The sequence below is a fragment of the Plecotus auritus genome (assembly GCF_963455305.1).
Source record: "Plecotus auritus genome assembly, chromosome: 3".
NCBI lineage: Eukaryota > Metazoa > Chordata > Mammalia > Chiroptera > Vespertilionidae > Plecotus > Plecotus auritus.
The window spans coordinates 192,016,082-192,043,020 of NC_137772.1; the positions used below are offsets into that span (position 1 = coordinate 192,016,082).

The window sequence follows — 26,939 nt, forward strand, 5'->3', positions numbered from 1 at the left end:
CTTAACATAATGCTTTCCAGGTCCATCCTTGCTGCTGCAAATGGTAGGAATTCCTTCTTTTTTATAGCAGTGTAGTATTCCATTGTGTAGATGTACCATAGTTTTCTAATCCACTCATCTGCTGAAGGGCATTTAGGCTGTTTCTAAATCTTAACTATGGTGAATTGTGCTGCTATGAACATAGGGGTGCATATATCCTTTCTGATTGGTGTTTCTAGTTTCTTGGGATATATTCCTAGAAGTGGGATTACTGGGTCAAATGGGAGCTCCATTTTTAGTTTTTTGAGGAAACTCCATACTGTTCTCCACAGTGGCTGCACCAGTCTGCATTCCCACCAGCAGTGCACGAGGGTTCCTTTTTCTCCACATCCTCGCCAGCACTTGTCGTTTGTTGATTTGTTGATGGTTGCCATTCTGACAGGTGTGAGATGGTATCGCATTGTCATTTTGATTTGCATCTCTCGGATAATTAGTGACTTTGAGCATATATTCATGTCTCTTGGCCTTCCGTCTTCTTTCGAAAAGATTCTATTTAGGTCTGTTGCCCATTTTTTTATTGGATCATTTATCTTCCTCTTATTAAGTTGTATAAGTTCCCTGTAGATGTTGGAGATTAAACCTTTATCAGTGATAACATTTGCAAATATGTTCTCCCATAGAGTGGGCTTTCTTGTTTTGTTGATGGTTAGCAAAAGAACTAAGTCTTGAATTCTGCTTCCTATCTAAAGATATTCTTTGTCTGCTCAGAGGGAAGACTGCATTCTCTCTTGCGAGTTAGGAAGTTAAACAGGGCTGAAATGTTCTCTGAATGTTAAACCCATCTCTAGATGTCTGAGTCCTGAGTCTTGTCACACACCGGATCTTGTCTTTATTTTGGTTATCCAGTGGTGTCTTTTGAAGGTTGGCATTATGCGTAAAAGGTGAATGCTGGACCAGTGTGTTGGAGATTTACCTACATATTATTTTTTCTTTTTCATTTGGCCAAGCTAGAAGGTATCACCCTAAAACACTATGTGATATTTTGTGGTATTTACTTCTCTTGGTGTCATATGTATTTATATTCTGGTCTTGTGACATTCACACAACCTCCAATTTATTTGTTTTCTCCTTTTCATTGTCGACAGAGCTGCTTGACAGGGCTATCTGGGGAATACAACCTTCCCTTGTCAAATGCCTTTCAAGGTTCTCTCCTTTTTTTCTTCATCACCCACCTCCCTGCCATGCATGTACCTGAAATGTGACTCTATTTCTGTAAGTTAATGAACTTTTCATCTTTGTATTTAAAGTGCTTTCACTCAGTCAATATACTAACAAGATGAACTCTCTTCTCATGCTTGCACAGCCCACTGATGAACAAAGATACAGCAGAACTGTAAATGCTCTTCTGGATATTTCTCAAGAGCATGCCTATGGATTTTCATCTGTTCAATAAGATTTAAGCTAGACTATTAGAAATCATTTTCAACAAACTATAACTATATTGCAATCTGTCACCTGAATGCAGGCTCACTCAGGAGAACTGCTGATTAGCACACAGTGTGTTAGAGATTTAAACAATGTACAAAAGAACATTTCATGAGGATCTATTAAAGGATGCATATTGGATCAAGATTTCAGAAGGACCCAAGAGAATATTTTAGCATACCTTAAACATTTTTTACTGGATTCTCATTGCCACTGCCTGATGGCAAGACAAAGTCTAGGCCTCTGGTTGAGAAACACTTGAATGGCCTGGTACAAACTGGCCCTATCCCCAGGATTTCTGATCCAGTAGGTCTGGGCTGGGCACCTAGAATTTGCATTTCTAACAAATTCTTGGGTAATGCTGATGCTGCTGGTCATGAGGCCATGCTCTGAGAACCACAAGTCTAAGCGAAAAACAGTCTCCTAAATGCTGACACCTGGTGTGAGGTCTGTCGGAATGGTTAGGGGTCTTAGTGATTCACTGACTAGTGGAGTTTCCTATGGAAGAGTTGATTATAATAAAAAGATGTAACAATAATAGTTTCCCCATCGAGATATTTAGTCTTTGCTATTGTGGGAATCCTTAAAATGCAGGGGAACTCTTTGTCTTCATTGCTACTTAAATATGACCTCATTTCAGAGCCTGTAGCCTACATGTGTCTGGTTGGTGGTTTGGGAAGCATCTCTCGTCATTTAGTGTGTGTGATGTGACACTCTGCTATGGCTGACATGCATGGCTCACTCCACCCCAAGTCAGAGCAAAGCAATCACCTCCAAAACTGCACCGCCTCTACAGTGGCATGCTGGGAAATGTTTAACCAGCAGCTGCAGGGGCAGGGGCTGATATCTGTATTGTGGCTGATTTCAAGCTACCAACGTGAAGTCACTGCGCACAGCGTCAGGAAGGAATGTGCACAATCAGCTTTCACAAACTCATCAGAGATATTCTAGCACACTTCTGCACTTCCACCACATTTTCTGCCTCCTCTGAGGCCCTGCTCTTACAGAAGCATCTGGTTGCCATATGAGATTAGTTTGTAATTACAAATTATAGTTTATAATGTGTATCCATAGGGGATTCCTTCCAAGACCCCCAGTGAATGCCTGGAACTGTGGATAGCACCATGCCCTACATATACCATGTCTTTTCCTATACATGCATACCTATGTAAAGTTTAATTTTTAAATTAGTAAGAAATGAACAATAATAACTAATAATACAATAGAACAATTAAACAATATACTATAATAAGAGTTCTGTGAATGTGGTCTCTCTCTCCCTTCTCCCTCCCCCCCGCTTTCTCTCTTTGTCTTCCTCTCTCAGCAAATTAGCATGAATTGCTTTTTCCTTCACAATTTCATGGATAGAAGATTTGTTCTTACTGTAGATCACAGCAACCTCAGCATATGATTTTTTTCTTCCCTTATTAAGAACTTCCGTGTTTTCACTTTAAAGGAATTACAGCTTCTCTTTGGCATAGTTTAATTGCCAGCATCACCACTCTTGTGTTTTGGGGCCAAAGGGTCAGTTGCACACAAGTAATGCAATACCACAACAGTCAATCTGATAACCCAGACAGCTCCTAAGTGACTAATGGGTGGGGAGTGTCCGCAGCGTGGAAACGCTGGACAAAGGGATGATTCACGTCCCAGGCAGAATGGAGTACAACAGCACGAGATTTCATGATTCTCTTCAGCACAGCACCCAATTTAAAATGTATGAATTGTTTATTTGGGGGATTTTACACTGAATATTTTCAGACTGTCATTGCCCATGGGTAACTGAAACCATGGAAAATGAAACCACAGACAAGGGGGACTGCTATTTATGCCAGGAATTAACCTAAGCACTCTGCAGAGTATCCCATTTGGCATTCCCACAAATCCTATGAGGTAGTTGCTATTATTTGCCCCATTTTGTAGGTGAGGAAACTGAAGCTCAGAAAGGCTTTATTCTCTTAAGGTCTCATAGCAAATACAGAGCTGATAGCTGTACCCGTCAAAGCACAGAGCCTACTTCCCAACCATTGCATGGCCTGGCTGCTTCCCTGGTGGAATTTTGACAGCACTGTGAGTGAAGTGAGAACTGCAGAGGTTTGGAGAACATTCCATCATCTGCTCCTCTCCTGTGCTGAATGGTCTGAAGCCCACTCCTGAGACAGAGTGGAAAGAACAGTCCTTGAGGTCCAAACAAGTGTCTATGCTGCAGGAAGGTGGACAGTCTTGGAGACCCAGTCTCTTCATATATAAAATGGAGAAAATAATACTTAGCTTACAATTTGTTTTAAGGATCATAAATAATGTGCCTGGAATTATAGTTGGCATTATTTTTTCCATCTCATATGACCTCAAACTGTGCTACTATAACTTACTCTGAAGTTTGAGCTGAAATAAATAATATATGTAAATGTAGGCCTCTATCACATCTTAGAAATAATCTCATCCTGTTCATTTAACAAATATTCATTATGTACCTACCACAACATGCCAGGTACTCTTTGAGGCTCTGGAGATACTACAGTGAACAAAAGAGACAAAAATCACTACCTTCATAGGGCCAATGCTTTAAAGTGGAGAGGCAGATCATCTATAATAATAAAAGCACAATATGCTAATTAGACCAGACATCCTTCCGGATGACCTTTCAGACAAAGCTGGGGCTGCGAGGGAAGCCCGTTCCCTGGTGCCTGCCAGCAGCCAGGGGAAGGAAGGCTTACTCTTGCACAAATTTTGTGCATCGGGCCTCTAGTAAACATATAAGTCGATGGATGTCAGTTGTTGAGAAGGGCTATAAAGAACATGGCATTTATCATCATAGCTTCTTTTTCCCCATAAATATGATATAGTGCAATAGGAAACTACAAACAATAAGTCTTTAAAGTGATATATTTCTCTTAAAAAATCAATTGGTAATGCCCAGCAACACCTGAAGAAAAAATATGGTAGCCTTAGCCAGTTTGGCTCAGTGGATAGAGTGTCAGCCTGTGGACTGAAGGGTCCTGGGTTCGATTCCGATCAAGGGCACATGCCCAGGTTGCAGGCTTGATCCCCAGCAGGAGACATGCAGGAGGCAGCCGATCAATGATTCCCTCTCATCATTGATGTTTCTTTCTCTCTGTCCCTCTCCCTTCCTCACTGAAATCAATAAAAATATATATTTTTTAAAAAGATGGTGGACTCATGGTTGTGTCTTAGGAGAGCCTTGCTGGTTCTGTTATTTTAACAATACATATCCACTGTAAGTTATCTACGATCTCAGAGGTGCCATAAAAGATAACATACCTGCCCCTGAGAAGGGGCAAAAGAGAGTAACTATATAAAGTTTTACAGCAAAATGGGCTGCATACCAAAAGACAGAGACTGAAGCAATATATCTTAGCTCTGGATCTGACAGACCTGGGTTCAAAACCCACCTCCACTACTTTCAGCTTTTGGCTTTGGACAAGTTAAACTCTCTGAGACTCACCTTCATCATCAGTGGCACGGTAACAATAAATCGCTGTGAGGATTACATAAGACAGCATATGTAAAGGGCTTAACAAATACCCAGAGCTCATGAAGTCAATACATATTTGTCAAATAAATAAATGAATGCTTTCATTTAGTGACTTGGGCTACTTTTGCTTTCATAGCAAGGACCCACTTTTCACAAATCTTTCCAATAGTGTTGACATACACAGTTTGCAAACACTTAGCATTATAAAACGTCTTTCCTTTCTGCTACAAGCCTATTTATTATCTACTACCCAGGAAATACCAATCTTGGTAACCGTGCCACACTGTATATATTTCTCTGGTTACTATTGTGGTTTTACAAAGACAAGCATTTAATTTCTGAAAAAATGCTGTTCAGCTAAAAATTTTTCTCTCCATAACAGATCCAAAATTAATACTACTTTAAAAAAAAAAAGCATAATTGTTTCAGCCAAACTTAGTGCACTGATATTAATGGGAAATTCCAAAAGTTATAGCCATGTAAGATCCAAACTCATGAATCTATGGCAGAGTCGACCATCGATCTGAGGGCGCAGACTAACCATCTGTCTCTAAACATTAATGTACAGACATTAGAACCCGGGACACATTATAATTTACCAAAAAATGTTTATTATTGGTTTTTATTAAACCAAGCTCAAAGTAGTCGCTTATTTTCCACTACAAACAAAACTATAGCTAGCAACTTTTGCTTAGAATTGTTTCACTTGGCCTAACATATATCAGGAAGATATTCCATTTGCCTAGAGCTTCACTGTTTTGCTCTTATTTTTCTTTAGAGTGAAAATTGCCTACAGGGAGTTCTAGTGCAGAAATGCTCTCTTCATGCAAGAACGAAGTTCCACCCGGCCCAGGAAGAGGTTGGGTTTTAACATACAACCCATCTGTGCATTTCCACATCTTTCTGCAGGGGTTGCATAGAACAATTTGTAATATTTACTTTGCAAAGACACCTCAGAGGTTTTTTTTAAAGCTGGTAGAGATCTAGGTGAAAATATGTCAGTAAAAGGTAATTCTAGAAGACTAATTCTGTCCTAGAAAATTATTTATTTTCAGGGTCTAAAGAGAAAAACACTTGTTCAGCCATATCCATTCAGTCATTTTCCCCTTTTATTATTATAACTAGAGGCCCGATGCACAAAAATTTGTACAAGAGTAGGCCTTCCTTCCCCGGCTGCCGGCATTGGCTTTCCTCCGGCACCCGGGACCCTGGCTTCCCGCCTCAGGCTGCCACCAGGCAACTGACACCCGGGCTTCCCTCCCTCTGGCACCCAGCCGCAGGCACCCAGGACCCCGGGCAGCTTCGCTTGGGCCCCAGCTTTGTCAGGAAGGACTTCTGGAATGACATCCAGAAGACATCTGGTCTATGCGGTCTAATTAGCATATTACCCTTTTATTAGTATAGATTATCCTTTTGCCTGAGGAGTACATACCTGATAGGTTTATGTCTGAATTACTGTAAATGCACAGGACTTTTCACCTGTGAGTACCCAAAGACACTCAAACTGATTCAAAATAAATTATTTATGTGCTATTAATTGAATTGAAAAACAAAAGCAGGTCTACTCTTACTTAGAACGTTGCTAAAGCTAGATCTCTGGAAAATAAATGGTAAACATAAAATTTCTAAGAATTTATGGACATGATTCATCACTGGCAATTCTTAAGGACATGATTGCTCATGTAATTGCCAGCGATGAGAGTACATTCGCCTGCTCTGTTGTGGTAAAAACTCTATTTGGTTGGTCAATAAGTTAAGGAGCACTCGCATACGAGGCTGACATCTTTTGTAAGTCACATCCTTTCTAATTCAAAGTGGCAGATTTTATCCTGATTTAAAAATATCCCATAACCAGAAATATACAGATTTTCTCTGTATCTGTGGAGTACTGGTTCCAGGATCCTCACAGATACCAAAATCTGCAGATGCTCAAGTCCCTTATATAAAACAGCATATACACACATCCTCCTGTGCACTTTAAATCAAGCATGTCAAACTCAAAGGCTAACACAGGCCAAATAAACAAGGTTTAAGTTTATGTGGGCCACAAAAAAACAAAAGCTTCAATTTTCATAGAAACGTAGATTTATTTCAAAAAGTATAGTATAAAAAAAAAAGAACAAGACCAATGATAAAATTAATGTTTTCTTCCTGACACTTGGCATCTCTTCTCTGCTACTATCTTTCCTACTTTGGGGAAAATCTTGTTCGCAGTGATTACTTTCAAAAGTGACCCAAGGTGAATGTCAGTAATTCTGGATCTGACGGGAGACTTATTTCCTTTCATAATAGTAAATAACTGCTCACCCTGTTATATTGGTTGGGCCACAAAAATATTCATTGTGGGCCACATGTGGCCCACGGGCTACGAGTTTGACATGCTTGCTTTAAATCATCTCTAGATTACTTGCAGTTCCTAAGCCAATGTAAATATCATGTAAATAGTTGCTATACTGTATTGTTTAGGGAATAATGACAAGAAAAGGTCAGAACATGTTCAGTACAGAAGCAACCATCGTAGGCCTAATTACATAGTACACGTCAGCAACACTGTAATATTTTTTTCAAATATTTTGATCTGACATATACATATACAATTTTGATGTATATATGCATGTTATATATATTATATATCCTTTTACATATGACATAGTATAGCATATCTTTGATTTTCTTAACCAGTGTTGCACTGTACTTTGCATTGCCATGTAGTTTAGCAAGATCTGTTGTACAAGCACAGAAAGACGGGGAAGGAAAGGTAGAAAATGATCCTGATGGAACTGATAAGAAGTCAGATGAAGGGCATGTGAGTTCCCCAAGTCCTATGGATAGAGTGTGCTTTCCTTGATGTTGCTGCCAAAGTAAAGCTGGAAAGCCAAAGAGATCTGCAAGAGATGGACCAGAGCAAAGTTGCAGCAATTTGTAGATTTCAAACCCTTGCTTGACCATGATTGCAAATAGCTCACCATTTTACGGAGTGTTTCATCAATTCACAGAAAACTGGGAGAAAACTCTGACAACTATCCTAGTGCATGACTTATCACGGATGGAAACATTCAAGTGGAACTCCTTTGGTTTGGTCTTATTTGAAGACTAGAACAGACTTGTATATCCATGTTAAGTTTCGTATTTTATGAGAACTGCTGGGAATTTCTGCAATTATATCCTCAAAAGACAATGCACACAAACAACAGAATTGGGAAGTAATTAAGTTGGTTTTGGATGAAAACTGAGCTTACTAGTCATAGGACGTGAATTGTGCCTTTGACCTAAAATGTCCTTTTATTTCTTCATCCTTCAATTATGTACTCCTCCTTCAACCATTTTGAATCCAGTAATATTCTTTTTTCAAATCCTGCTCAAGGACCTCCTCTGCCCAGAAAGGCTACCTTGTATGCATCATCCACTCTGTATATACATTACATCATTTATTCCTTAAAACAATGCGATAAGTAAAAAAAAAAAAATATTATCCATTCTACAGAAAATAGTGACTCAGAAAGGTTAAGAAACTTGCAAGTTAATTCTAAGATTTTTTAAAGCATCAAGAAATTTTATTTCTGCATAATATTAAGGACTAAATGATGTGAAACCCTTCTTCCTATAAAACACTTTTAAATGTTCTGAGCTTCTACAGGTGAAGAGATGGAGCTAAGACCATGGCATAAAGGTAGGCTACACCCTAACATGACCACAAAATAATTAACCCACTAGCACTGAACAGCATCACAAAAATTGTTTTGTCTCAGCTGATGATGGGATGAAGATTTTGAGGATTTCCTGCTACCTGAATGGCCTGAAATCTCTTCAGGTGAGAAAGTAGAAACTAATTTGACAGAAATTCTGGGCGGGGGGGGGGGGGGGGTGGGGGTGGGAACACAGGCTTTTTTCAACAAATAAGTTGTAGGGGAGAGAGAGGAAGGGAAGGGAGAGAAAGGACAGAAAGGAGAGAGAGGGGGTAAATCTTTGAGTAAAAAAAAAGAAAGAAAGAAATATATGAACCAACTGCAGTTTGTAGATCTTATTGAGACCCTGATTTTGACACACTATGAAGAAATAGTCATGAATTAAACATAGATATTTGAACACTGATTTGATCCTTGTTAGGTGTGATTGGTACTTTATTTTTAGTCTTCATCTTTTGACTTACATAGTGAAATATTTATGGATGAAATGATATAACATTTGGGATTCACTTCAAAATAATCCAGTGTGTAGTCTATGGATATGGATGGAGCACAGGGACATACAAGTGAAGCAAGATTGATTATAAGTTAATAATTATTGAAGCTGGTTGATGAGAACATGAGATTAATTAAATTATTTTACCAACTTTTGTGTATGCTTGAAATTTTCCATAATAAGTAGGTTAAGGGAAAACATTAGCTCTTGGCTCATGATACCAGTGGGACACCTAGCAAGACAAACCGTCTGCAAGGGTTATATTATCCAATAGGCCACACAAAATTATCACATATTAAGCCTTTTGGAAAGTGAATTCACAAACCAATTATAGAAGACACATGAAGAAGCAACTCGTTAGTGAAGGCCAGCATATAAGCGTGTGCACATGTCCTCTCTCTCTCTCTCTCAAAATTAAGTCACCTGAATTTCAAATGATAGAACTAATAAATATAGCCTATAAAACTTGAAAAATCTGCATGTAAGTAGGAGGTTGTTTTATTATTCTCTATGTAGGCTACTATAGACTTAGAAATTTTCCTAATTAAAAAATAATCATAGAATTGCTCAGATTTATTCAAATCCACACAAAAATGAAAACAAAAAGTATAACCAAAAATTTTTAAAAATAGTTACAAATTGGTAGACCCTGAGGTCTACCTACATTTGTTTTATTGCAAAGCTGGAGCCCCTCTGACAATCTCAGCCTACGCCCCCTTTATCTTTTCTGAACCACCCAGGTAGGACTAATTACACCCTCCATGGCGCTACTTTCTTCAGGGCACCACTTCAACACTTGGTTTTTTAAACTGCATTGTAGTTAGTTGTAAGAGTGTCTTCTACCAGACACGGAGCCCCTGAGGGCACTGGATTGACATACGGAAAGACAGAGAGACACGGGTGAAGATGTGAAAAGTTTCTGTCTTACTAGTAAGTACTCTTTCTTTCATAAGGTTCTGTTCTACTTCTTATCAACCACCTAACGCATTCTTGTGATGATTTATCAAAACCTAACCATCCAATCAGAAAGGATATATGCACCCCTATGTTCATAGCAGCACAATTTGCAATAGCTAAGATTTGGAAACAGCCTAGGTGCCCGTCAGCAGATGACTGGATCAGAAAACTATGGTACATCTACACAATGGAATACTATGCTGCCATAAAAAAGAAGGAATTATTACCATTTGTAGGCACCTGGATGGAATTAGAGAACATTATGCTAAGTGAAATAAGCCAGTCAATGAAAGAAAAATACCACATGATCTCACTCATTTGGGGATAATAAAAAACATTATAAACTGATGAACAAAAAGATAGATACAGAGGCAGTAAAGCATCAAACAGACTGTCAAATTACAGCGGGAAGGTTAGGGAGAGGTGGGGGAAATAAGAGATCAACTGAAGGACTTATATGCATGCATATAAGAGTAACCAACGGATGCAAAACATTGGGGGGTGAGGGCATGTATGGGAGTGGGGTGGTGGGGGGCAATGGTAAGATATGTACACATATAATACCTTAATAAAAAAATAACTAATCAAGGGAAAAAAAAACACCTAACCGTCACTAAGTTTTATAAATATCTACTTTGCAAAATAATCCATTTTCAAAGAACGTAAGCAAAACGAAGATTGTGTTCCAACATTGCTCATGAATCAACAGGAGGGGCATAATTACTCCATATTTGTGGGGAAAATAAACAACCTATCAGTGTATTTGTTTCACTGTGGGTTTTCTCAAGTCCTCAGAAGGGAAAGGATTCATGTACATGTGGGTTTTGTCTACTATAGGAGTATAGTTATAGGCTGGGTTTTATTACTCAGGCATAATTAAGTAGTTTCTCAAATTAGGTCCCTCTTTAGAAATGACTGCAGAGATAATTCTACATTAATACCCCTGGTTCATCTATCTGAAATAGTAAAATAAATAAAAACATAGGAAATAGCACAGTGTACAGCAGTTATACAGTAAATCAATATAAATTCAATTATATAACATTGTAACAGGAGTATGAATGACAGAACCATCCAGTTCAACCTTTAAAAAATATTATCAAGTGGCTTTCTAATTGAGAGCACTTTAAAAGACACACACACAAACAGAAATCAGGATATAACGGAACATTAAGGGATATATAATATTATTTCTCCTTTGAAAAGTGTTTGTTCTTTTCAACATGAAGAGGTCAGTGTCCCCAAGCAGCCTGCAGCCTCTCCAACATTTCTCCTCTTCCCTTCCATGGCAACATGGGTTAGCGAGACACTGAGCTTTTTGTGAGCTTTTTGTGATGTGTGTGTGAGGAGCGAGGCTTCAGGGAGGTCTCGAGGTGGAAAAATTTGTGACGCACTGGCTTCGGTGACTGAATGAGAATTATTTATCGAGGGTTCTGTAACACAATAGTTACGGTCACCCTATCCTCATTTTTAAAATTATATTTGGTCTCAAAGTTCTTAACTTCGACCGAAGCCCTTGAATAGGTGCCCCACACGGAAAGATTATGAGATGGAGCCAACCAGCGTGCATTGGATCTGTCTGGTTTGGAATCTCACCAGCTGAAAGCACGAGAGAAATACCCTTATTGAACAAGTAATGTGTAAACTAACACGGCCACATTCTGTCTTGAAACTGTGTGCAGTTACAGGGAGATGACCTTTTATTGATTACTAGAGGCCTGGTGCATGAAATTCGTGCACTGGGGGGCGGGGGTTGTCCCTCAGCCCAGCCTGCACCCTCTCCAATCTGGGACTCCTCAGGGAATGTCCCTGTGGGATCGGGCCTAAACCGGCAGTCGGACATCCCTCTCACAATCCAGGACTGCTGGCTCCCAAACGCTTACCTGCCTGCCTGCCTGATTGCCCCCTAACCACTCCCTTGCCGGCCTGGTCGCCCCCAACTTCCCTCACCTGCCGGCCAGGTCACCCCCAAATGCCCTCCCCTGCAGGCCTGGTCCCCCCCAACTGCCCTCCCCTGCAGGCCTGGTTGTCTCCAACTGTCTTCCCCTGCCAGCCTGGTTACCCCCAACTGCCCTCCCCTGCAGGCCTGGTCATCTCCAACTGCCCTCCCCTGCGGGCCTGGTCGCCCCCAACTGCCCTTCCCTGCTGACCCGGTCACCCCCAACTGCCCTCTCCTGCAGGCCTGGTCACCCCCAATTGCCCTCCCCTGCAGGCCTGGTCCCCTCCAACTGCCCTCCCCTGCCATCCTGGTCACCCCCAACTGACCTCCCTCCCCTGCAGGCCCGGTTGCCCCCAACTGCCCTCCCCTGCCAGCCCGGTCACCCCCAACTGCCCTCCCCTGCTGGCCTGATTGCCCACAACTGCCCTCCTCTTCTGACCATCTTGTGGTGTCCATCTTGTGACCACAGGGGGGTGGCCATCTTGTGACCACATGGGGGTGGCCATCTTGTGCGAGGGTGTGACGGTCAATTTGTATATTACCTCTTTATGATATAGGATAACGTGTTCACCTTATGAGTCCTAGGTTGCCCTCTCCTGGCCTTGGCTGCTCCAAGGGAGAGTCATCCCGTGTTCTCCCTAATTGCTCAGCACTCTCCACCTTCCAACAGAACTGATCCAGACTGGAATGCTTTTCCCTTATCTTGGAAAGGGCCTTCTTTATAGCTTTCCTGATGCAGCTAAATGTGAGGTAGAGCTCAGCCCGAGCCTAACAGCCTGATCTGTGTGCCGCACCTGATACTTTAGAAGGAGCTGGCAAGTGTTTCGTTTTGTCTCTCCTCCCCCTCCCCCCCCCCCACCAGTAATAAAGCTAAAACACTCTCCCTAGTCAGGGTCTTGTTAACATATTCACAATTCCCCCTCCTTTCTTGTCACCTGTCACTATCTTCCACCAGAGAAAAGCCTTGATAATACCCTATCTTAAAGGGGGGAGGTTTCATGGCTCATTACAATGAATGCTGAATCCAACACTTTCAAAACAACAGTTGAGTGGGATGCCACTGAAACAGCATCCTCCAGCTTCCTTGCAGCCTCTCCCAGCCCCACGGCACCCCCGGCCAGGGGCGGGGAGTTGCTTATTTCTGCACCGACAGAAGCAGGCCCCAGTAGCACTTCTTCGGCAGAATCTGAGAAGGCTTATTTATGGACAAACCCTGTGCTTTCTAATGTCCACTCACTTGCTGGCCTTTAGCCAGCGCCCAGGACATAGCAATGAAGTACATTCACGACTGTGCTAGGCAGGGCATACGGCTCTAGCAACATTAGATCAAGAGCATCAACCTTAAATATGCTCAAAAATCAAACCAGCGATATCACAGGGTGCCTCTGGAACGCCGGCTGTGCCTTCATTTGCCACTCATTTTGGAACTGGGATCGGACCAGCTGTTGAACGAGGCATATTGGACCGCTCTAAACAGTCTTATCTTGTCTTTCCCTCTGGGATGGCTGGGGTGTGTGTAGCACTTGACAGAGGAAAGCAAAGCCCAGTGGGGGGTTTGTAAGCAGGACAAACAGGATCCTATCAGCAGCCCTTGAAGGCCTGCCAAAGGGAAGGGCTACCGCGGAGATGCAGGCTCCTTCCTATAAGAGGATGTTTTATCAAGAGGCCCAAGGTGGGAACACCCCAGGGGGTTATTCTGGCCCTTTCCACAAAACCAAGAGTATGACTCTCATTTTCAGAATCATCATAAAAAATGAAAGCAGTGGCTGCATATTATAAAGGAGACCTGAGAGGCTTTCCTTGAGTTCTGAAAACACCGCGCATGAGATCACTGCCCCTCAGAGGACCGAGGGCTCCTCTAACTGCTGAACATCTGAGCATCCTCACAGCACCACTCAGCTCACCACCCGCATTCCCAAGCCCCAGAAGCCAAGGCGTCAGCCAGCTAGAACCTGACAAGTCACTCTCCCAGCACTAAAGGAAGGCAGAGATTTACCAAATGGTGGCTCCTAAGCCTTAAAGGGCTAATGCAGCAAGGAAATGCCTACGCTACCCCCAGCACTGTATTTACTAGCTGCTGTGTTTTACTTTTACAGAAATTTGACAAAAGACAAAAATCTCTACACACAGTTAAGACAACTGCCTCCGTATGTTGCATGCGAGCACAGAGCCACACCACCTCGTTGCACCATCACATGTTAGGTTACTGGTTCAGAATTCTCATCAAAAACATTCAAACTTCTGTCTGTTCCATGAAAACCGCAGAGCCTTTGCGAATAAGCGGACAAATGAGCTTAAGAATGGAATACTACGCCGCTATAAAAAAGAAGGAACTCTTACCATTTGCAACAGCATGGATGGAACTGGAGAGCATTATGCTAAGCAAAATAAGCCATTCCGAGAAAGATAAATATCACATGATCTCACTCATATGTGGGATATAATGATCAACATAATCTGATGAACAAGAATAGATCCAGAGACAAATGGTAGGGGAGGGGGGGTTAGAGAGCAACCAAAGGACTTGTATGCATGCATATTAGCATAACCAATGGACACAGACACTGGGGCGGTGGGGGCTTGCCCGGGTAGGAATGGCTTGCGGGGGGGGGTCGGGTCAAATGGAGAAAAAGGAGGCATATGTAAAACTTTAGACAATAAAAAAATAAAGTCACACATCATATATATATATATATATATATATATATATATATATATATATATATATATAAGAATAACTGAGGGAGATCCAAGATGGCGGCATAGGTAAACACCTAAACTGCTGCCTGGCACAACAATTTCAAAACTACAACTAAAAGACAAAACGTCTATCACCCAGAACCACGGGAAAGCTGGCTGAGTGGAAGTTCTACAACTAGAAGGAAAGAGCAAACAGCATTGAGAGGTGCACAAGCGCTGAAAAGCTGAGGTACGGAGACGCGTGAATCGGGCTGGCGACGGGTGACTGGGAGCGCTGCTGTTTTCAACCCGAAGGGAGATAAGCCCCCGATTACTCCGAACTCGTTTCTGGGGAGACACGGGGGACCCAAACTCCTACGGGGAGAAGCTGGACTGTCTGCCGTGGGGTCGGAAAGTGAGGGAGGCTTGCTTGCAGGGCTGCGCGCAGGAACAATTGTTTATTGTGCTGGGGTGTGGGACTCGGGGACACGGTTGGAGCCGCAGAGCCACAGAGCCGCCTTACTGGCAGCCATTGCTGTTTGCCACGCCCTAGCCTAGTCACACCCTGAGACCCTGCCCTGCACAATCTACGAACCCACCCAAGCTCCAAGCAGCGGCTTTAGCATATGAATGGCCTGCCCTATCGCAGCTTAACCTAGCAAACTTGCAGCCAGGGTCAGACAGCTCCAAAACCTCCAAACCCCAAGCAAAGAGCAGAAAACTGTAGTTCTTGCTGTAGCTCCTGCTGGGTGGCCTCAGACAGTAGCTGACCTGCACCCCATTGGAGATCCAGAAGCCAGTGTACCTAGTGGTCAGTGTGAGACACCAGATTTCAACTCCTCACATCCATAAGTGATACTTCAAGAGGCAGACTCAGTGAGCACCAAAGCCCCACTGAAACAAGTCCTGCACCATAAGCGTGTCTCCAGCGCAGCAGTTCTTCCATTATAGACACAGCGGGTCCTCACAGCCAATTGGCCTGGAGGTCAATTCCTCCCAGTGTACCAACAGCAATCAAGGCTTAACTACACCAAGACTTTGCACTCAGCCCACAAAGGGGTGTACCAAAGGCGTCCACCTCAGGTGATTGGGGAGGCTGAGCTACTGGCCCCTATAGGTCACCTACCACACAAAGCTACTCCATCAACACAAGGAAGCAGCAAAATGGGGAGACAAAGAAACATGTCACGAATGAGAGAAATGGAGGAAAGCAAACTAATGGACGACATAGAGTTCAGAACCACATTTATAAAGTTACTCAAGAATCTTCTAAAAACCGCCGAGAAACTTGATGAGACCTCCGAGGAGCTTAGTGAGACCTTCAAGGACCTTAATGAGAATGCCAAAAAAATGGAAAAGGACCAGTCAGAAATTAAGCATACACTGTCTGAAATAAAGAATATACAGAAACTCAACTGTAGATCAACGTACCCCAAGAATCAAACCAAAGATCTGAAATATGAGGAAACAAAAACACCCAACCAGAAAAACAAAAAGAAAAAATCCAAAAATATGAAGATAGTGTAAGGAGCCTCCGGGACAACTTTAAGCGTACCAACATCCGAATTTTTGGGGTGCCATAAGAAGAGAAAGAGCAAAATATTGAAAACCTATTAGAAGAAATAATGACAGAAAACTTTCCCTACCTGGTGAAAGAAATAGACTTACAAGTTCAGGAAGCACACAGAACCCCATACAAGAGGAATCCAAAGAGGACCACACCAAGACACATCATAATTAAAATGCCAAGGGCAAAAGACAAAGAGAGAATCTTGAAAGCAGCAAGAGAAAAACGGTTAGTTACCTACAAGGGAGCACCCATACGACTGTCAGCTGATTTCTCGGCAGAAACTATGCAGGCCAGAAGGGAGTGGCAAGAAATATTCAAAGTGATGAACAGCAAGAACCTACAACCAAGATTACTCTACCCAGCAAAGCTATCATTCAGAGTTGAAGGTCAGATAAAGAGCTTCACAGACAAGAAAAAGCTAAAGGAGTTCATCACCACCAAACCAGGATTACATGAAATGCTGAAGGGTGTTCTTTAAGAAGAGGAAGAAGAAGAAAAAGGTAAAGATAAAAATTATGAACAACAAAATGACATCAAATACATACCTACCAACAAGTGAATCTAAAAATCAAGTGAATAAAAAATCTGAAGAACAGAATGGACTGGTGAATATAATAGAATCAGGGACATAGAAAGGGAGTGGACTGACAATTCTCATGGGGGAGGGGGTGTGAGGCGTGGGGGAAGAGACTGGACAAAAAGCTTACACCTATGGATGAAGACAGTGGTGGGGGGTAAGGGCATGGGGTGGGGTGGGGAATCAGGTGGAGGGGAGCTAGGGGGGAAAAAAGAGGAACACCTGTAATAATCTGAACAATAAAGATTTATTTAAAAAGAATAACTGAGGTATGAACTTATATCCCTCACTGAAAGTGCTATGGACTGAATTGTGCCCCCCTCCCCCACCCAGTTACATATGTTTAAGCCCTAATGCCCAAAGTGACTGAATTTGAAGATGAGCTTTTAAGAGGAAATTAAGGTTCATATAGGGAGATCAGGCTGACAGCTCAAGGAGGTGGGGGGGGGGGGTGAGGGGAGGAGAGAGATTCAGCAAAAAAGAATAAAAAAAGAGAAAGAAGTCATGGACATGAACAACAGTGTGTTGATTGTGGAGGGGAGGGCGGCAGAGGCGGATATAGGGGGGATAAATGGTGATGGAAAGGTAAAATAAAGGAAAAAATGATGTTCAATATATAATCGTTAAAAAAGAGGTAATTAAGTTAAATGAGACCATAAGGATTGGATCCTGATCGTACAGGACTGGTGGCCTTATAGGAAGAAGTGAGAGAGCGCCCTTTCTCCACGCTCATCCGCGGAGGACAGGCGTGTGAGCGCACAGTGAGAAAGCGGCCCCCTGCGAGCCAGGAAGGGACCCTCGCCAGAACCTGACACTGTGGAGCAGACCAGGAAAGGACGGGAAATGTATTCTGCTTGTTGCCACATGTGTAGGCATCCACATATGAATTTTAAAATTAACCAGGGTTATCGAGTGTGCTGCCTCGTTCAGGCATCTGACAGTTACTCCTGCCAAGTTTTATATCAATATACTGAGATCTGAGGCGGCATCCAAACTGGTTAAAAGAGATTCTTCTGAAAAAGGCTTATGTATAGTTTATGATTTAAATGCTATTGCCAACATTCTTCTTTTTTAAAAAAAAAATGTTCCTCTTCAGCTTAAGAACTCACTGTAATAAACCTGGACTTGAATATTCACAAGAAGCAAAACCTACAGAGTTAAAATACAACAACATGAGATCCCATCCAGCTATAGATTTTGATGGGCTCTTTGGATCAGCATTTCTCAAGTTTGCCAGGATCTGGGCCCTAAAAAATGAACTGTATTTTGCAGTGAAATGATATCTGATTAAAATTTAATGATGAGATTCCATAACTGTCCTACAGCAACATGGAAATATGCAACTGAACTCTTCACATACCCTTGTGTATAACCTTTAATGCTGATGCTAACCCTTCAGTGTACAGCACAGGCAGAGACCCAGTTAAAGAACACCCTTCATAGAAATGTCATAGACAAGGCTAAAGGCAAGAAACAGTCCAGAAAACATCCATTTCCTCAGAAGAAATTTAAAGCAGACATTATATTGGCAATCTAAGAAACGGTTAGACCAAATATTGGAAAAACCTATGTCATTGCTTTCTTTGTTGAAGGAAGACACCCAGCATTCAGTTATATCCATCCTAATTTGCTGTAATTTATTCTAATTAGGAGAATGTAAAATAAATCAAACAATCTCTTTTTCCTCCCTTTTTTTTAATCCTACAGGCATTTTTATGACATGAAATGAACATATCTACAATACTAATCTAATGTGTTCTGAATATTTCTGAAACCCAGAACCCCAAGAGATTTATTATTAACTCTTTTAAATGCTATCAATAAACTTAAATTTGTCTGCAACCATAGTTTAAAAATGTTTTTCATAAGTTCAAACAGAAACTCTGATCATGCAAGTATAGAATAAATAAATAAAATTCCATTCTGTGCTTTTCAGGTACCCATTATGTGTCAGGAGATACATAATATCTCCATGGACATATAATATATTTAAAGAGAATAAATTTCTCCATTTTGATTGGCTTACCCACAAATTCTATATACTAGTATTGTTATGATTAAAAAAAAAATAAAACCAAATGATGATTGACATCTCAAAAGTATCCAGAGATTGACTGAGTTGAACATAGTCACACTACTGGATTGAAAATATCAGGACCTGCCCTTCTCCTCCTTATCTTAAAATGAGAAAGAAGATTCAGGGATAACTGTCTCCTTGTATAAGCATTCTCCCTCAGGGCCTTTGTGTATCTGGCTTAGCATGAGGCTAGTCGAAAGGGGAAAATACATTTATCCTAATATTCTGAGTATCAAATGATTTTGTTCAATCTTAACCTGCCTTATTCTTTATTCTGTATTCCTAAAATTCTTTCAGGCAACATGTTATTAAATTTATTAATATTCCCTTTTATTTTCATATGCATTTTACATTTAATTGTTTGCCCCACTAATTCAATTACATTTTATTTATACTTAGTAGGAGGCCTTCATGTATAAGATAATTTTTCTACCATTATTTATTATAATAAATTGAGTTAGGCCATGTAATTATCACCCCTCAGCTCCCAATAATCCTGTGACAGCTGCTATGATAAAATTATTTCCCAGAGGTATCATATATGCAACATTAGATTTTGGAAGCATGTTCAAGTCCCAATATAAAAAGTAATGCATTATTACACAATGTATTTCTAAAACATAATTCCAGATTAAATTGCTCAAATGTCAATACACCTATATAGAAAATTGATACCATTTTTAATTCCTGACTTGCTTTAGAATCTGTCCATAACCCAATGCCAAGCCTTCCTCACTTCCAGTTTCTTTTCATAACCGTGACCAAATCATTTAGCTAAATCATCATGTCTTAGTTTCTCTACTTATAAATTAGGGATAATAACAATATCTGTTCCAATTACTTGCTATATATCATATACCTAATTGTGAATTTCAGGGTATAATCTATTTTAAAATAAATAACCACTCAATTTTCCCTTCCATTAAGTCAAATTAAAAATAGATTTTTAAAATTGAATAAATCTGCATTTTGAACTCCTTAGAGTATGTCAAATTCTTGACAGGACTCTTAATCATGACAGATTCATACAGTGAGTGTTATGAATGATATTAAGGAAAAGAAATATTTTTCCCTTCCTTTTAAGCCCTTTCCTTAAACTTTCTGATTATATATATATATATATATAGAGAGAGAGAGAGAGAGAGAGAGAGAGAGATCTCAGGATTTTTATTCAAGTTGGGTGGGGTATGGGAGCAATAGAGAGAGAATGAGGAAAGCTAAAAACTACAATAGGGCAAAGAAACTCCCATTTTCCATGAGAATATTACCTCATTGGTAAGGGCCAAGAGACTAACAAATACTAAGCATCCCCACTGGGGATGACAGACAAGAGTCTGCTCTTAAATTGACTTCAGAGTAGAGGTGCCAAAACAAATAAATCACTGTAAGTGAAATGCTTTGAAAGGTAAATGGGCTTTAAAAATGTTTGTGTGGGTTAAGTTTTGTAATCGGAAGTATTCATTACTGTCAGATATGGTAAAGGCACATGTTCATCAGGATTTCTGGAGATCTTCTCCTGGTAGATAATTCATTATTTTTTGACCAATATCTAGCGCAGTGGACATCCCCAACAAATGTTACTGAATGAAGAAAAATAAGCCAGAGTTCAAACATGTTATGCTTCACCTACTCCAAAATTGTATTCATTTGAGTAAGAAGTAATTAAAGGCCCAAAGTTCTCAGATTCCTTCAATCCATACTCGTTTTTCATCAGTAAAAATTCTGGAATGATGAGCAACCTTAAATGCCTATTTGACCCAGCTACTCAAGCACTGATAGAATAAAAAGCAGAGCAAACTTCTACTACTTAGAATCCCCTACCTCTAGCCAAGTTCATCCTCAAAGACCCTGTTTCACTTTGCATTGTCATTGTGGTATGGCTTACAATCCTGAAGCCATTATAAAGAAATTGAGAGAAGAATGGCACTTTGACAAGTTACTTTGGTCTCCATAGTGGCTCCATTCTATTTTTTTCCTTTACAGGAACCTTTTGTAACTGAAGTAAAAATACTTCAGTCATTTCTCTGATATGAGGAAGTCACATTTGTGGATAGGCAAGAAACAACCTATTTGTTTTCCTAAAGTTTCACTGGACAAAACTCTCTGGTCATAGATTACCAAGGGCTTCTTCAATCTATAACCAGAAAGCCCTTGAATATTCATCAAGTCACCTAAACATTGGTCAACAAGAAGTCACCTCAGTGTCTTAGTCCATATACCAAGATTCAATTATGGGAATGGCAATGCCCAAATCCCCAGGTCATTGAAAAATAAGTAAGTAACATCAATTAAGCATGCAAAGCTATTGATGGGGCGAGTGCATCAGTCTGGGGTCCCTGCTTGAATTCAGCCTAAATTCTAAAAGGTGGTTCGACTTTGCCTTAGCCCCAGGGATTGACCTGCCCTGCTTTGGTCTAATCAGTGGTCGGCAAACTCATTAGTCAACAGAGCCAAATATCAACAGTACAACGATTGAAATTTCTTTTGAGAGCCAAATTTTTTAAACTTAAACTTCTTCTAACGCCACTTCTTCAAAATAGACTCACCCAGGCCATGGTATTTTGTGGAAGAGCCACACTCAAGGGGCCAAAGAGCCGCATGTGGCTCACAAGCCACAGTTTGCCGACCACTGGTCTAACAGGTCTCTTAAACAGAGCCAGAAGCATCCCATATTTCTAGGCAAAATGATCTGGGTCGGGGGGGGGTCTTTCCTCCAAGTTAATTTTTATAAACCTCCAGAGAGATTCATAAAGTACTGGGCTAATTTAATACCACTAAGATTGCTCATAGTAACTTGATAGAGAACGGAAAAAGTGAGACAGCCAAATTGATATCTCCTTCGGGGTTCAAACTGGTCTGGAAACTGTAGCAAGTCCAAAATGACTGTTCTGCAAGACCAGAGATAGAATGGAGCCACTTCTAATTTGAAGAGTGCCACTACCAATGATGGTTTCACTCATTGCTAATAAAAAGAGCTGACTCAGTGAATACTCACCATTAGCCAGCACTGTCCTAAGTATTAGAATATGTCTTAATTTATTTAATCCTCAGGACAACCCTAAGAGGTAGGAATTATTATTACCATAGATTTCATCAATGACAAAATGGAAACCTAGAGAGGTTAAATAACATGCCCAAGTTACTCAGAGAATAATGACCGAGGGAGGACTCAACACCAGGTGCAGTGTTTATGCGTCTGCCCGTCCCCATCCTGCCTTTTCCCACCCCTGAAAGCTTGGAAACGTGCCCCATGCACAACCACAGACAGTGAGTTGAGGACAACAAGCACGGTGTCTGTGGGAGGCAGTGTCATGTTGCCTGCAGCGCTGGCCCAGCTGGGAGGAGAGTTTGTCCTTGCCTGGCTCCTCTGAGGCACTCCTCATCTGTCTCAGGGCATCTCCATGAACTGCTCAGCTCTACAAACACACTCTACATTTTCTAAAGAAAGCTTAAGGTTATAAAGACCGGGACAGATATCACTTACAAAAAACTTCAAGTCGATCCTACATTATAAACTAGAAAACTGGAAAGAAGAGAGACCTGGCTATAGATAATGCTTTTTGTGCCACACCCAAGGAGTATCCATAGGATACTCCTAATAGGAGCTCCTGAAATTTCAGAGTTGCATGATTTGTATGGTCATGCCTTAAACATCAAGACCAAAATCTTTTCCCATCTAATTTGCTTTTTTGGTACTGGGCTTTCCAAAGTTGAAATAAAGAAAAGATAGAAAACACATTCTCAAATGATATTCAAAACCATTGATGAAGGAGTTTCATTCCTTTTTACTTTTAATTTGCCTAGCATTAAAGTCCTCTCGTAACTTGACAGTCATTGGGGTGACTAAAATACCCAGAATACCTTAGTGAAAAGCTATTTTTAAAATCACTTGATTTAGAAAACTCCAATCATGATAATTTCGTGGGGATTCTTAGTACTCAAATTAAAAGTTTTAAATTGCTCGGCAAGAATTTGTGAGTTCAAATAATCTTAATTAGGAAAGCCCTACCTTGATGCATATTTATCAGTTGTTTTTAACATCTGCCCTGATACAAAATTATTTTGAGGATTGCTCTATGAGTTATAGCTCCTGTGGTCAGTAATAGCAGTAATGATGCAATATGAGACTAGGAGCCAGAAGGTTGATTCCAGTCTTGCCTGACTCTGCCCCTCTTCATCTCTGGATCCTGAGAATGTCACTTAACTTCTCTCAATCTGTTTCCTCCTGTCCAAAGAGGAAACACAGTTCCCACCTCAAAGTGTTGTTTCATGGATCAATGGGATTTCAGTAAACCACAAGGCACCATAATATAGCATAATATTAAAACTGTGTTCTGTACAAAAATGCCATGTTAATCATTGTAGGACATTCCTCTTAATTCCTACATTTCTCTTAATAAGAATAATTTCTCTTATTCTGCAAGAGGTTTTAAAAAATAAATCAGACTCTACAGGCATGCATATATATATATATATATATATATATATATATATATATATATATGTAAATTACAAGCCAAATGTGGTGGCAGTGTGGCTCAATGAGAAAAGTGCACATGTAGTCTGGTGCAAAGGGAATCAACTTGGCTGATGTGGCAACTTTGCCAACTCATGACCCTCGGTTCTCTCATTTGAGAAATGAAATAAGAAGTATCCGATTAAGAATGATGTGGGAATTAGGAAAAAAATATATATGTAAGGCCTCTAGCAGGACAGGCACACAGTAGGTGCTCAATAAATGGCACCCATTTCACATCAAAGAAGCCATTTAATTAAGCCAAGTATGCTGTGCGTCTCCACACTCACAACAGCTGAGCAGTGTTCTGCTCAGAACAGTACATCCATTAGCAGAGTCCCAAATAAACGTCTGCCAGGGTCAGAGCCCTGGGTTTATCCCACTTGAGACTCCAGCAGATTAAGGTTGTGCTTGCTGTATTCGCGTTTCCTGCTTTAGACCACTATTTCGTAAGATGTACTAATGGAACCTCAAATGTGAAGAATAAAATTAATGCGAACCAATAGGGCAACTCCAAGGACAGGATTTTTCCAAACCTACTTTTTTACTAAGATGAACTACTTCGCTGTTCGTTACTTATTTAGGGATAGGGGTGGGTTCCAGGGAGGAGGATAAGGAAAAAGCCCAAGTGAATCTGCTGTTGTTCTGGGGGGAGCTGTTCAATTTGATCCAAATAAACAGCCTTTGATCTCCCCAGGTCCAGAGCGCGTTTAGAGTCAGGCCCGTTGGAGGCGTTCGGAGCAACAAGCAGGAGAAAGGGCGCAGGTCCTCGGTCGCCCAGCCTGGCCCCGGGCAAACCCAGGGTGGCAGGCATCCGTCACCAAGCAGAGGGCGAGTTAGAGGAGTGGAGCTGGGGAGGGGCGCATGCAGCTGGGTTAGTGGTGACTCGATCATGCGGCTTTGCATTCCTGTTCGGCAAACGCGCTTAGGCAAAACAGACTTGATGCTTACAATGATCCCAGCCCAAAATGGAGTGTCTCTGACTAGCAGGGAGGGGCTGATGCTCGCCATGAGGAAGCCCACCACGGTCACGGCGATGCCCAAGGCCAGCTGCAGCAGGGCGAGCAGCAGCGGGAACCGGCAGCCGCAGCACGTCCGGGCCTCCTCCTCCCCGCACTCCTTGGGGGCCCCCTTGCCCTTCTTCGGCCCCATGTCGTCGGGCCCGGTGGCGTTCCCGGACGGCGGCCCCCCCTGCCTCCGCTGGCCGCGGGGCTGCTTGTCCTTGCCCATGGCGGCTGCGTGGGTGGGTGGGTGCGTGCGTGTGCGGCGCGCACTGGGCCCCGAGCGGCGCTGGGCGGGCTGAGCCTGCCCTGGTATTCGGATTACGGAGGCTGAACAAATATGGAAAACATTTGGAGCCGACTGGCCGAGCCTCCAAAGGCCACAGGGAGCCCGCAGTACAGGGGGGAGTCGAGGGGGGTCGCTAACTGCCAACGCGCTGGGACGCAGCGCCTGCTGGGCCCGCGGGCAGGGTTTGCCCAAAGCTCGTGGGAGCCGGCGCGGGTCCCCTGGCCTCTTCAATCCTGTGCACTTTAAACAGGCTGGCTGCTTGGCGGGGGGGAGGGGGGGAGGGAGAGTGGCGGGGGAGAATGTCTGTTGTCATCATTCCAAACCCCAAGGTTTTTGTTTTTTTGTTTTCTGAGAGGTGCAATGCAAGGTGATGAATGTTTAAATCATTTCAGTTTAATTAATAGACAATATAATCTAAAATAGGCATCGCTGAGCTCCAAGCTGTGAAATCGTTTCCAGAAGCTAAATTGTTTCTTTCCCAACAAAGGCATGGGCTCTTTTTCTTTTTTAAATTCTGCAATCCAACTGACAAAGGCGTTTCTCCCATTGAGGTATTTGCCTTTGAAATAACTGTTTATAGAGATGCTGGGCTCATTGTGAACTCTCTCACACGTATTTGTTTCTAAAAGCTCTTTTAACTGTTTATATGGAGTCCCCAGCCAGTCTTCACTAATTTCCACAACAGTGCCTGGGGGGGGGAGGGGGGAATTATGCACCTAGGACTCCAGCAGTTGTCTCAGTCTACATTTAAGAAATTTTAAAAGCACCTACAGTGTGCAACAATGTTAAGGATGTTCAAGACAGAATTTGGACCCTGCCCAAATTAGTCATAGAACTAATCAATAAAACTGATTCTTCTTATTCCCACATACTTCTCAGTAGCACTTAGAATTTCAGTGAAACCACTAAGAAATGATCCCTTCACTTTGGAGTGTTTATATATTACATTGGTATGGTCATGTGAACAATCAGAAAGCTGTATTAAAAAATAAATGATGTTGCCAAGATACTAGAATAGATACTCCTAGATTGTTCTATCTCAGCAAATTTAAAGTCTAACTCTCTGCTCTGTTTCCCCAGAATTATACCCTAATTGTCATCAGCTCTCCTTGTAAACAGCCTAGTCCACACAAAGGTACCTTTGAAGATATAAAATATATTCTTCCTTAAGTTATGAATGTCATTGTTTTCCTTCTGCCTTGCTTCTGGATCAGTGAGAAAAATAAGATCCTTGGAACGCATGCAGTAGCTTAGAAAGCAGAATCCAAACCACAAGCTCCAGTGTTCCCCCTAGAGCCGCAGAAGCAGCCCCTCAACCTCAGGGGTTGCACTGACATGGGGTCACTGTCAGCTGCTTTGGGGCCATTACACCATTTGGATTTCTAGGCAGAACAGACAAAAGCTGGTGTTACACAAGGTACCCACCTGATTTGGGCATGACTGAGAACAACACAAATGATGAAACAGAACAATACTTACTTTTTTTCTATGTAAATATACTAAACATTTTTAGGAAGCTAACTGACCACCTGGAATTATTTGTTAGTATGAATAATATAGCTTCCAAATACTGCGTCTCTATTCTATTCTGTAACAAAAACATGCTAGGTGCTTTACATACTTTACTGTTACTCCTTAGAAACACCTTATAATTACAGTTTCCACTTTTAAAGATGCAAATATGAATATCAGAATTATTAAGTAACCAGATTAATAAGCCACACCCCTTGTTGGGGATGGAGGTGAAGGTAACCAAATGTGAACTCTTGTGAATTACCTATAGGCAAACAAATGGGTGTTAGGCTGTTTAAATTGTTTGTGATTTTAAACAATTTAATGATCATGGGTAGTATTTCATCTATCGCAGAATTAGCTATTGGTCTTGAACCTATAGCTACCTGAGAACTGTACAAAAATATCTTGATTCACCACCATAATATACAGGGGTGGGCAACAGTAGGCTTACAGTTGTGAGTACGCAAAAAAATAGTTTATTCTCGTATGATTGTTTATTGATTATTGTATTATTTATTTATATTACAACTGTAAACCTACTGTTGCCCAACCCTGTATACAATAGTTGATGGAGACCATTATTCCTATTACAAATTTATAACTAGATACAGGCTGTATTGGCTAACCATACTGCTGGGCTGTCATTTAGTTGAGAATAAAATATCCCTATTCCTCAA

At 41.4% G+C, this 26,939-nt stretch overlaps 1 protein-coding gene across 1 annotated transcript in view; it reads right to left on the bottom strand.

Moving 5' to 3' along the window:
• SSPN (sarcospan) overlaps positions 1 to 24,811 on the bottom strand; it is a 39,090-nt gene extending 14,279 nt beyond the window's left edge. Inside the window, exon 1 of the mRNA XM_080659228.1 lies at positions 24,409 to 24,811. Within this exon, the coding sequence (XP_080515354.1) occupies positions 24,409 to 24,687 (279 nt within the window). The 5' untranslated portion in view covers positions 24,688 to 24,811. The remainder of the gene's footprint in view (positions 1 to 24,408) is intronic.
• Positions 24,812 to 26,939: the final 2,128 nt, after the last annotated feature.